The following is an 11,940-nucleotide window of genomic DNA, read 5'->3' as shown; positions in this document are numbered from 1 at the left end:
ACTCAAATGGGGGAAAATGGATAAAAATATCTGCTACATTATTAGTGGCATTTAAGAAATTCCTAACCAAGAAATGGCTGCAAAAAGAAATGGATTGACTTGGTATATAATATTTATGTAATGGTTGGTATATGTCTCAAAAATTAGACCTGATTTTAAAAGCCCCCACTGTCCCTACATGTATGTCTTGATTTAACATCCTTGTTTGCACAATCTATTTATGTGTTATTTATTCTCTATCCTTATTTTATGGTACAATTTTTGTTTATGTTATTACTCCTGAAACATTTTATTTCAGTTAAAATAAAATTTAAAATTATTATTATTTTTTTTTTGGTTGAGGATTTTGTTGATAATGTTCATATTGCTTTCATAAACAAATTAAAAAGAGAATTACATAAAAGAGAAGTCTCTGATTAGGCCTGCAAGTAATACAAAGCATGAATAAATTCCAAACTATTACAATCACAAGAATCACAAATATTACATAATTTATTTCAAAGTTAAAGGTATAACATATACAGTAGTTAAGAACACTTTCATAGGTCTGTACACAGCCCAGCTATACACAAAATAAACCTCTCTGCACTCTGAATAACATCATTCTGTCACACTACTGCTGCCTGTGAGACAACAAGGACCATCACAATGGAGCTGACGTTAGACGAAGCACACAGAGGAGCCGAAATAAAAGACTACTCATTAGATTTGTTGATGCAGTTGAAGAGGGCACTGATTTTAAGAGGGTCTTCAACAGACGAGGATCAATAGCACAGCTACGATTACTATGACATCACCGAGAGATTGCATCGATTTCTGCAGCGAGGTTTAGTGAGACTACTTTGAGATATCAAATTCAATGCAAATGATGATTTTCACACCAGTTATCAGACGTTAGACATCATGGTAGGAATGAAGGATTCAAAAGACATTTATAAAAGATTCGTTATAAAACATGCATTTTTCAAAGAAGGCTGAAAGATTTCTATTTTACACTATTTCCTTTCTCCTGTGGTGAGAGCAGCAGGTCCGAGTTGTGTTTGTTTTAGTGTGGAAAATAACCAGCAGCTACATGTTAACAGGTCATTACTGCAGTCAGCAGGCTGCTCAGCTGTCTAGTTAACCAACATCTGGATGTTTGACTCTGGAAGCCAGTTTGGCTTGTAAATGTTGACGACTGGTCAGAGATGGACTGATGATACTCCACCTGACACTGTGGCCACAAGAGTTAGAATATGTTATAAAATATTCACATCAAAGATTTATTTTTATCTCACATTTATTAGTCTCTAACATCAAATTGTTCACTGCAAATTTTCGGGTGACCTGGCACTTCTGCAAACTACACAGCAGGCAGAGTAAATTCTGCTTTTGGAAAAAATGCTGTTTAAGACTCTTCATTCACGACTGTGCAGAAATGAATTCACTGTAATCTCTTGTGCCGCCTGCAGACTAAATAAGAGTTCCCAGCTTTGATTAAACGTTTCACTGGGACTTCTGCTCTACAGATCCACATTTCTTCACCGTGTTCATCTGGGAAGTGTCACACTTGATGAGATACAAACCACAAATGAGAGAAAGGGAGTGATATAAATCGAGGGGGCTCTGTCACAGTGGTTTTTTTTTTATCCTGCTCCACCAGTAACTCTCCTTCGCTGGGCAGTTTAACTGAGAACAACATGGCGGTCGAACACAGACTTCCTCTGTTCCTGGACCTGCCTCCTCCAGCGCTGCTGGGCGTGCTCCACTTTGTTCAGCATGTTGGGTCGAGAGTGTGAACGGGACAGGACGTTGTGAGCGTTGGCAAAAGGCTGCTGATCCTGAAAACACAGAATGGGAAAAACATTGTTAGCCTAAAAGGTGTGACAAACTGTCGGTCAATCATTAGGTCCATCTTGTAAGACTCCTTAATACACTATATGGACACAAGTATTTGGACGCCTGACCGCTGCACCAACACTATAATATGGAGTCGGTCCCCCTTTTGCAGCTACAACAGCTTCCACTCTTCTTGGAAAGCTTTCCACAAGATTCTGGAGTGTTTCTGTGGGAATATGTGCCCATTCATTCTGTACAGCATTCATGAGGTCAGGCACTGATGTTGGACGAGAAGGCCTGGCTCGCAATTTCCGTTCCAGTTCATCCCAAAGGTGCTCGATGGGGTTGAGGTCAGGGCTCTGTGTGGGCCAGTCAATTTCTTCCACACCAAACTCATCAACCACTGGGGCACAGTCATGTTGGAATAGAAAAGGGTTTTCCCCAAACTGTTGCCACAAAGTTGCAAGCATAGCATCGTCCAAAATGTCTTGGCATGCTGAAGCATTAAGATTGTCCTTCAGTGGAGATAAGGGGCCGAGCCCAAACCCTGAAAAACAGCCCCGTACTATTATCCCTGATCCACCAAACTTCACAGTTGGCAGTCAGGCAGGTAACGTTCTCCCAAAGTCTGTCAAACCAAGACTCACACGTCTGACTGCCAAACAGAGAAGCGTTATTCGTCACTCCACAGAACATGTTTCCACTGCTCCACAGTCCAGTGTCGGTGTGCTTTACACCACTCCATCCAACGCTTGGCACTGGGCTTGGTGATGTGAGGCTGCTCGGCCATGAAGCTCCCGCGGCACAGTTTTTGTGCTAACATTAATACCAGTGGAAGCTCAGAACTCTTCAGCGATGGAATCAGCAGAGCAATGGCGACTTTTACGTACCTTAGCAGTCGTTGACCCCGATATGTGATTTTACGTGGCAACATCCGAGTTGCTGTTGTTCCTAAACACTTCAACTTTCTAATAATATCACTTACAGTTGACTATGAAATATCCAGCAGGGATGAAATTTCACAAACCGTCTTATGGCAAAGGTGAAAGCCGCTTGAAGTCACTGAGCTCTTCAGAACGACCCATTTTGTATCACAAATGTTTGCAAATGGAGACTGCATGGCTAGGTGCTTGATTTTACACACCCTTTATACACAACGGGTCTGATTGAAACACCTGAATTCAATAATTAACAGGTTTGGCCAAATTCTTTTGTCCATATAGTGTAGATGAAATATGAAAGTGTTTCATACAAAGGGTTTTTGCTGTTTTCATTCACTCTTTTCTGCCCTTTGAGCGCAGTTCTTTTTGTGCACGGATGTCCTAAAAAAACTGACCTTTTTTTTGTATTGATCGCAGCCTGTGAACCTTTTTTGTGTCGGCACAGTTTCACAAGACTTAAACAGAGCCCTCGAATTAAACAGACTATGTCCACTAACACAAATACAAACTTAGACACTGCTGTAAAATACAACAGAGGCCTTTAAGGAAAACAGAAGGACTCTTTCACACAGCAACAATCATTTGTTTTGGGTTGCTTATCACTTGAGCTACACCACATACTCTTTGTCTGGCCTTCTACCTCTTTAAACTCCTTTTAAAACCAAATTACACTTCCATTTTTTTAATTAGTTCTCTATTCTGTGTCTCTGTGCTTTTATTGCTCTTTTAAAACTTAATTGCATTTGCCAAAGATTTGTTTCTCGTCTCTCTGTAAAGTGTTTTGTAACTTACTTCAGTGCTATAAAATAAAGTCACCATTGTTACTCTCATCAGAAAGACATAATAAAAGTAAATGCAAGAACAGTGTTGGGAGGATCACAGCCACAGCAGACATCTGTGACGAATGTGTTTAGGAAAATAAACCATCATTATCAGCCGGGCCGTCTCTCTGTATCAAAGACTGACTAAACATTACAAGCCCACCATTTCCTCTATAATTAATGTAGCAGCAGTACTTGTGCTTACACTGGTTTCGCTTTTAAGTCTCTGCCGTTTGTTTTGATCCCAGTGACAGTTTGGGGACAAGCTACAGCGCTGCAAATAGTCTCAACTTTGGGTCAATTGAATAATTGTACTGTCAATTCAAGCTTTCTCTGACAGTGGTAATTTTCATATTCAGTTGCTGAGACATAAATACAGGAAAAGCAGAGTTGATTACATATCTTTCATTATTTCCAAAAAGCAGCAAACCAGTGATGTCGTTTAAGTTGCCAGCGACAGTATATTTACCAGAGCTAGGCATGGGACGATTATCCTGGCCAAAATACTTATATTGATAATCATCTGTGGCATTAAAACATACTGGAGTCCCTTCACCTTTTGAGGGCTGGGTATCGCCACTGATTTCCTGATTCAATTTGATTCAATTTGCGATTCTATGGTTGATATTTCAGTTTCAATACCATTTTTGCCAGAATGTGAAAGAGATTGAATAAATTCAGAGCAGAAATAAAACTGAATATTTTATAACTAAATTATGTGTCTAGTTCTGTGCTCATTTATAACATAATATTAACAGCGGTGGATGAGAGACTGCGGACAGAGCAAATTGAAATATTGCTTTCTTACATGTTAACATGTTGCTGATCACGTGTATTGATAAAATACTGACTTCTTCCTCATGGTGGTTTTATTGCACTCACAGTAACAAGCGTAGCTGTCATCAGCTCAAGTTTTCTTCACTTCTCAGTCTCCTCTGTGGGATCTCTACTCAGTGTTTGTGTGTGCGCATAAAAGTGGCACAGCAGCCCCGACGTGCAGACAGCAGGAGGAGAGGCTGCGGCAGCATGATAATAAATTACACCAAAATGTAAAAAGTAAGCTAACAGTTAGACATGGAATGGCCAGAAACATCGGAGCTTCTCAGTACTAGGGTCGTGTTTAATTTAGTGCCGTGGCCCGTTTACTACTGGCGAGATAAACAAGGTGAAAGCTTCATATATCCGTGGGAAAAAGTGTATATAAGTGTATATACTGAATCAGATGGGTCGATTATTTTAACCCAGCCCTTCCTTACATATTGTTTTATTACATCACAGACAGGACAAACACATCTTTTTTTAGTAAACATCATTTTAGTGAAAATCAAACATATTAAAAAGCCAGGCTTCTCAACTATTTGAAATGTCATCATCACCTTTGACATGAAATGCCAATGATTGATTGAGATCTTTTGTGTGTTTTTAGGTTGGTGCAGCCTGTTTGTACAGGGTCTCTTTTATTATTGGTTTCCCAGCAGTCTCTTTGGGTGGTGCTGGACACAATTCACGATTATCCAGATAATGGAAATTCCCCACTATCAACTTTTTGTGAGTGTTTTTTATCGCAATCCGTGATAAAATTGGATATGGTCCCATCCTTAACCAGGAAATGTTCATGTCTCGCATTCAACTCATTCCTGATAGTAATCTGGTTGTTGATTTAATCGCCATCTTCCTTTTCCAATTTAACAAAAGTTGGTTTACCCACATCGATCAACATGTTTCACGTTAACCACGTTAAACATTTTGGTGCTTACTCCTGCTTATATTAGTCACATTTTTACAGGAAAAGCTTTTTTTGTGAGAAACCTCTCACACTTCCTCTTGCCTGAACTCTGCCAGTGAAAACACTGCAGAGAGCTCAGCAAGTCGGCTGCAGTTCCCCTCTCGCCTCAGGCGAAGGCAGTCACTGTTTTCCTTTGTCATATCTAAAATATCTTAGCATCTGAAAGCACTGTCATACTGCAGGAGACAACGTTGATTTAATGCTCTTTGAGGGCACTTTCAGCATTATAATGATGTTTCCTGAAATAGTTAGAGGAGTGAAAATGACAGCTATATCAGCTACTGATTACTGTTAGACATTTAAAGCCCCCCTAACAGTGAGTTTTATTTCCTGTTTAACGGTTAACTTTCTGTCTTAAACAGAGACTGGGGTTGTGTTTAATAGTCAGAGCTGGCCTTTCATTTCAATTATGTCTAAGAATCAGGTTAGTGGCAAAAGCACACAGAGACAGTGTGCTGTGAACAGAAACAGGTTAAAGCTGCCTGCATGGTGCAGTAGTTTGACAGTTTCCTCCCTGCAGCTCTTTGCCTCTGACTGTGGTTACTAATGGTGGTTACTAATGGCTCTGATACACAGTGAGAAAGCACTTTTAAAAATGAATCACTCCATGCATTGAGAGCAGGTCTTACTACATAGTGCTGCCTGCAGGAGCTGTTCAGACTGGACCAGCTGCTGTAACACTCCTGATTATTAACTGGTTTTAAATGTGACTTTTACATGTTCCCTTCACCTAAAGATTTACATTTAAGAAATTAGGTGGTGTATTTTGTTTGTAGTTTGGACATTTGAGAACCATTTTGTGCAAAGGGAGGTAATTGACACATACATGACATTCTCATGACAAGAATGAATTTAGAGAAACTCGTTTTCTTGGTAGAAGTGTTGGGCAGTACCATAATTACTATAATATGAAACTTAATTGTGATTTCTCACTGTGCGCTATAATATTAAGAGAACACATACCCCGACATCATCATCACTCTGGATGAGCTGCGAGTGTCCAAAGAGACGCCTCTTCAGTATGGGTTCCAGGAGAGTCAGGTAGACCATGTAGAGCAGCAGCAGGCCCAAAATGGAGAGGTACACGATGATGGTTACCTGGATATACGGAATAATTACAGATTGGTCAGGTTTCCTTTGACACATGGGATCCAAATATAGAAAACACAGTCAATTAAGTGACAAGTAGTGCTGAAACAATCAGCTGATTGATAGTGTCCTCGACAGACAATACATCTACAGTTTTTTTGGTAATCTATGACTGATTTCAGAATCAGAAATACTTTATTGATCCCAGAGGGGAAATTGTGATTCGTTACAGTTGCTCCGATGTAAAGAATACAGAATTATAAAAAAAGTAAGAATAAGAGTATGAAAATATAAAGCAATAAAATAAAATAAAATAAAATAAAAATGACATGAAATGAAATGAAATAAAATAAAATAAAATAAAATAAAATAAAATAAAACAAATTAAAAAATAGAATGTGCATTATGCTACAGTGTTTCACACACTGGTACTTTAGATATAAAAATATCAAAAATAGAATATATATATATATATATATATATATATATATATATATATATCATCACTGTGTTGAGGCCGCAAGTGTGAAACTTAATTACAACATTTACATCAATAGAATAATAAACACAAACAGAATAAAGTAAACATAAGAAATATGTGCAGTTATGTGCATGATGAAGTCTTATACTGAAAAAATATTGCAGCAGTTGAACAGCTGCACCCAACAGATACTTATGAATCATAACTTCAGAGGGTGAATAAAGTCCAGATGATGTCTGCTGACTCAGAGCAGCTGACACTCTGAGGGAGGAGTTGTATGGGTTTATGGCCACAGGCAGGAAAGACTTCCTGTTGCGTTCTGTGGTGCATCTTGGGGGAATGAGTCTGTCAGTGAGATTTATGGCCATATACCAACCACAACTGCTTAACATTCAGTGTTTCCAGTTTCTCAAATATGAGGACTGGTTGTCGAATTGTTGTAAATTCAGTATCTTTGAACTGCTATTAAGACAAAAACAAGCAACTTATTTTTGTTAAATTAAGAAAAAGTACGATGGTAATTTTTCAGCATCTTCTGGCAAAAGCAACAGGTTACTCAGTAATGAATATAATCATTATGTGCAGCACTAAAATAAAGCAAGTGACAAAACAATCAACAATCCAACTTACCCTAATTGTCCCCGAGCTCCTCTCTTCATATTTACACTCACAGCGTAAACAGTATGCCTCCACATCTTTCCCGTCAACTGGCATGGGCTCAACCACATGGAGACAGTTACTGAAACACAAGAAAAAAAAACATTACCAAGCTGGTACAGTATTAATCAGGAATGGACGGATCATGTCTTACAGAGAGGTGCTCTGACACGTCATTTTACATACCAGTCTTTGAGAGAGACATTTTGTTTGTAGATTTGTCCTTCAATATCTCTGTACGGGGGACAGATGCATTTACAGCGGATGTCTTCAGAGTTCTGTAACAGACAGATCCAATGTATAATATATTTACTCTTGTGTTTTTTCCCTCTTCTTTCTCTTCACACATCCACCTATCAGCTAAAACATCAAAATGACTGACAGGTGAAGTGAATAACTGATCATCTTACAACACAGTGCTCTTCTGGGAAGCACTGGGTCCTGGCATGTGGATGCTACTTGACGTGCTGTACCCACCCAAACACCATTGCAGACCAAGTACAACCCCTCATGGCAACGGCACATCCCAAAGGCAGTGGCCCTCCCAGCAGGACAATTTGCAATGCCACACCTCAAAAACCTTTCAGAAATGTCCTCAGGAATGTGACAAAGAGCTCAAGGCATCGAACTGGCCTAGAATTCCCCAGATCCCAATCGAATGAGCATCTGTGTGACGTGCCAATACCCCAGAGGTACTCCCGATCCACAATGGGACCTCCTTGGATCAGACCTGGCTCTGACCTGTTGAGGCATGGACACATGACCTTTAGGAGGTGTCCTGTGGTGTCTGGCACCAAGGAGCTGGCAGTGAATCCGGTGGGTTGTGAGATGGGGTACCAGCAGGTTCCACGGATACTCGGTCAGACTATGATATGGGGAATATGGAGTCCAATTTGACACCTTGAACTATTTGCCACGTTCTTTGGGCCATCCCTGAACAGTTTTTGCAGTGTGGCATGATGCATTGTCCTGCTTGGGGGCCGCTGCCATCAGGAGTGCCATTAACGTAAGAGGGGGTACTTGGTCTAGAACTGTGTTTGAGTGGGTGGAGCATGTCAAGTGGCATCCACATGAATGCCTGGAGTAGAACACTGTATCGTAATGACTTGATTAGTGTTATTCACTTCATCTGTAAGTAGTTTTGATGTTGTGGCTGATTGTACATCAGGCACTTGTTCCCTGTTGAAAAAAGTCTCAGATTACATCATGAATCATTCATCAATCTTTTTTTCTTCCTGCCTGATCTTCACCACCATTATCACCAACTTGTTGTGATACATTCAAGTGTGCGTGCACATTTCGCTGGTGAGATATACAAAACACACATATAACATATATAAATGTTAATAATAAACTTCATTTCAATAGCACTTTTCTAAACAAGAGTTACAGTAATCTATGCGTGAGAAAATAAGGGAGTGGATAAGTTGTTCTACTATGTTTTTGGAGAGTACTGTTTTGACCTTAGCAACATTTCTGATTTTAAAAAGCAGGATTGAACAACACCCTAAATGAGCTGATTAAAGTTTAGGTATGGATCAAAAACAACTCCTGAGTTTCTAGCTGAGTGTTTCGTCTTAGTTGTTCATAATCCAAAGTAGGGCGTGATACTGTTAGAAATGTGGTCAGGACCAGTAACCAGGACTTGTGTCTTATCTACGTCAAGCTGTCAGAAGTTGTAAGCCATCCAGTCCTGAATGGCAGCGAGGCAGCAACCATGATTTTAAGTTTATATTGATATGTATTTCTTGATTTTATTTTCCTGCCTTTCCTCCCTTTTTCTACTTTAATCATACTGTGTTTCCGTGATAGATTAATGTCCTCAATGTTATGTATTATGTTGTATTCTTATTGTTATAGCTCCAGTCTTGTGTTTCTGTATTTTAAATCATGTAGAGCATTCCGTTGACATCCTTTTTGAAGTGATGTACCAATTACGCTATCTTACACAGATACTGATCAGAGCAGGTTAGTGCAGCTAAGATGGTGTTAGCTGTTAGCTTCTTTACATAAGCACAGGATATACTCAATTGTCAGCTCACTGGCTACACAGAGCTAGAGCTATCACGGTTTTATACAACAGTCCTGCAGTAAATCCTGCCTTCATGGAGGTTATAATGTTCAATTAGTGCTGACAGTGTAGCTACATGTAGCCTTAGCAACACCTGCGACGTATTTGAGTGTTAAAACTAATGTCCCAAAGTCAGGATATCAGAGGTTAGCTCGGATATTACAGTATATAACTGTCAATAACTGTCAAGACTCGAGAGATATTTAATATTTTAGTGAGGTTAAAACAGAGGAGATTTTAGTTTGGTGAGCCATCATCACCATTTTCTCTGCAACGCTAGCTAACCTAGCTAACATTAGCCTTACCTTTGCTGCCACTTGGTCTAAAAACACAAAACAAGCCAAACACAAAAGCTCGAGAAGAAACACAGACTTCATCTTCGGAGTCTGTAAAAGATTTCCAGATGACTGTCGTTAAACTGTTTGCACAAACAACACCAGCAGTGTAAATAACACCCTAACAAGTGACGACTTTAACCATCGAGCTAATTTAGGGATAAACACCTCAGCTTCCCAGCAGCTGACTTGTTGTTTCCGGTGTTCTCGAAATGGCGCTCGGTTATGTAAATCATGAGTTCCCGGCGGGCGGTGAAATGTAAACCTTCTCAAACAGAGGGGTCATTTAAAACAACATATATTCATGTGAAAAAGCCTTTACACAACAATTAAATCGGTTACTTGAATGTTTCCGAGATAACGCCTAAAAACCCGTACAAGCCGAGCTACACTCCGCCCTCGCTGGTGAAGTAGTGAACTTAAAACAAACGCACCTCTTGAGTCGACATTTTTGCAGTCCTATTACCAGACTGTGAGAACGAGAGCATCTGAGGTGAAGACATAAAACTCTCAAGGATTATGTACAGTAATACTGTTATGTATAAGATATATAACAATAAAATGTATTTTTAATGAGAACTTTAATATGCCCTAATGATGTGTCTATTGGAAACATGGTGACAACCTTTATTAATCTTCAGGGGGGGATTAAGCATGACAGGAGCACAAGAAATGGGCCAGAGAAATATGCAAACAAGGTACAGACACGTAGCAAAAAATAGAAATAGATAATGCTTGATACAGCATGCTACACCACACCAGTGCAGGGCCACATGAATTCAATTTATTCCAGCTCTGAGGTAATGTACATCTTTAGTTACATGCAGACAGTCAGCAATTTCCATACCTAAATAAAATAGTGGAGTGTTGTGTTTCTGCCCAAATACTGTCTTCCGAATAGTTTTTTTTAAAGGGAAAGTTCACCCCAAAATCAAAAATGCATATTTTTACTCCTACCTGCAGTGCTATTTATCAATCTAGATTGTTCTTGTGTGAGTTACTGTTGGAGATATCGGCTCTAGAAACCTAAATGCAGTTTTCCACTTGTGACTGTTAAGATTAGGGTACTGTAATTGTTGTATTGTACCTTTAATTGCCCCCTTTTTTACACTCACCAGTGGAGAGAGTTTTTAGATTTGAGAGTTAATTGCAGTAGGGAGTGGAGCCACAGTTTTTTTTGACCTCTTACCTCTTTTATCTTTTTCTTATCTCTCCTTTCTGGATAATTTTGGATTTGGAAATGGACAACTGTTTCTGTGTCACCTTTGACAGCTGAAGTAAACTTTTAAAATATATTAGGTGGTCTGGTACATTTTTTTTTCAGAATTTGGATGAAGACAAGGGGGATAATTAGAGCGTCATAACTACATCAGCCATAGAGATGTCTGCCTTCTCTCGAATATAATAGAGCTAAATGGCACTCGGCTTGTGTTGCTCAAAAGGGCCCAAAAATACACTTGAAAAACTCAACAGCAATCCAGAAATTATGACCCAGTTACTCAAAATAATCCACAGACCTGGTTGTGGGCAGTTTCCTGTAGGAACTACTTTCTCTCTACCAAACTACATCCTTCAAGCTGTGTCACCACTTAGAAGGAAGTGTGCATCTACTCATAGACCAGAGGTTCGTTCTCATGATAGCACGACATGTAAATATTAATGGCATCTTCCTCAGCTGAGCTGTAATGTGAGTGCACTCTTCCTTCTAAGTGGTGATACAGTTTGTGGGTGTAGTTTGGCAGAAACTAAATAGTTCTTACATGAAACTGCTCACAACAAGGTCTGTGGATCATCTTGAATAATGGGGTCATGATATCTGGAACGAGACATTGCTGTTGGGTTTAAAATAAAATATTAATATCATTTGTGCTTTTCTTTAGCACAAGCTGAGTGCCATCTAGTTCCACTATATTCAAGTGAAGGCAGACATCTCTACAGCCA

General features: G+C 39.4%; 1 protein-coding gene across 1 annotated transcript; it reads right to left on the bottom strand.

Annotated features, from left to right (window-relative positions):
* Positions 1–474: 474 nt before the first annotated feature.
* tmem9b (TMEM9 domain family, member B) lies at positions 475–10,198 on the bottom strand. The gene is made up of 5 exons (XM_050048375.1): positions 9,970–10,198; positions 7,780–7,871; positions 7,567–7,675; positions 6,330–6,464; positions 475–1,820 (listed from the first exon to the last, which is right to left on the bottom strand). The coding sequence occupies exons 1-5, from the start codon at positions 10,039–10,041 to the stop codon at positions 1,665–1,667; spliced, it is 564 nt and encodes a 187-aa protein (XP_049904332.1). The 5' UTR covers positions 10,042–10,198; the 3' UTR covers positions 475–1,664.
* Positions 10,199–11,940: the final 1,742 nt, after the last annotated feature.

Source organism: Epinephelus moara, chromosome 1 (genome assembly GCF_006386435.1).
Source record: "Epinephelus moara isolate mb chromosome 1, YSFRI_EMoa_1.0, whole genome shotgun sequence".
NCBI classification, from domain to species: domain Eukaryota; kingdom Metazoa; phylum Chordata; class Actinopteri; order Perciformes; family Serranidae; genus Epinephelus; species Epinephelus moara.
This window is presented reverse-complemented; position numbering and strand designations above follow the sequence as displayed.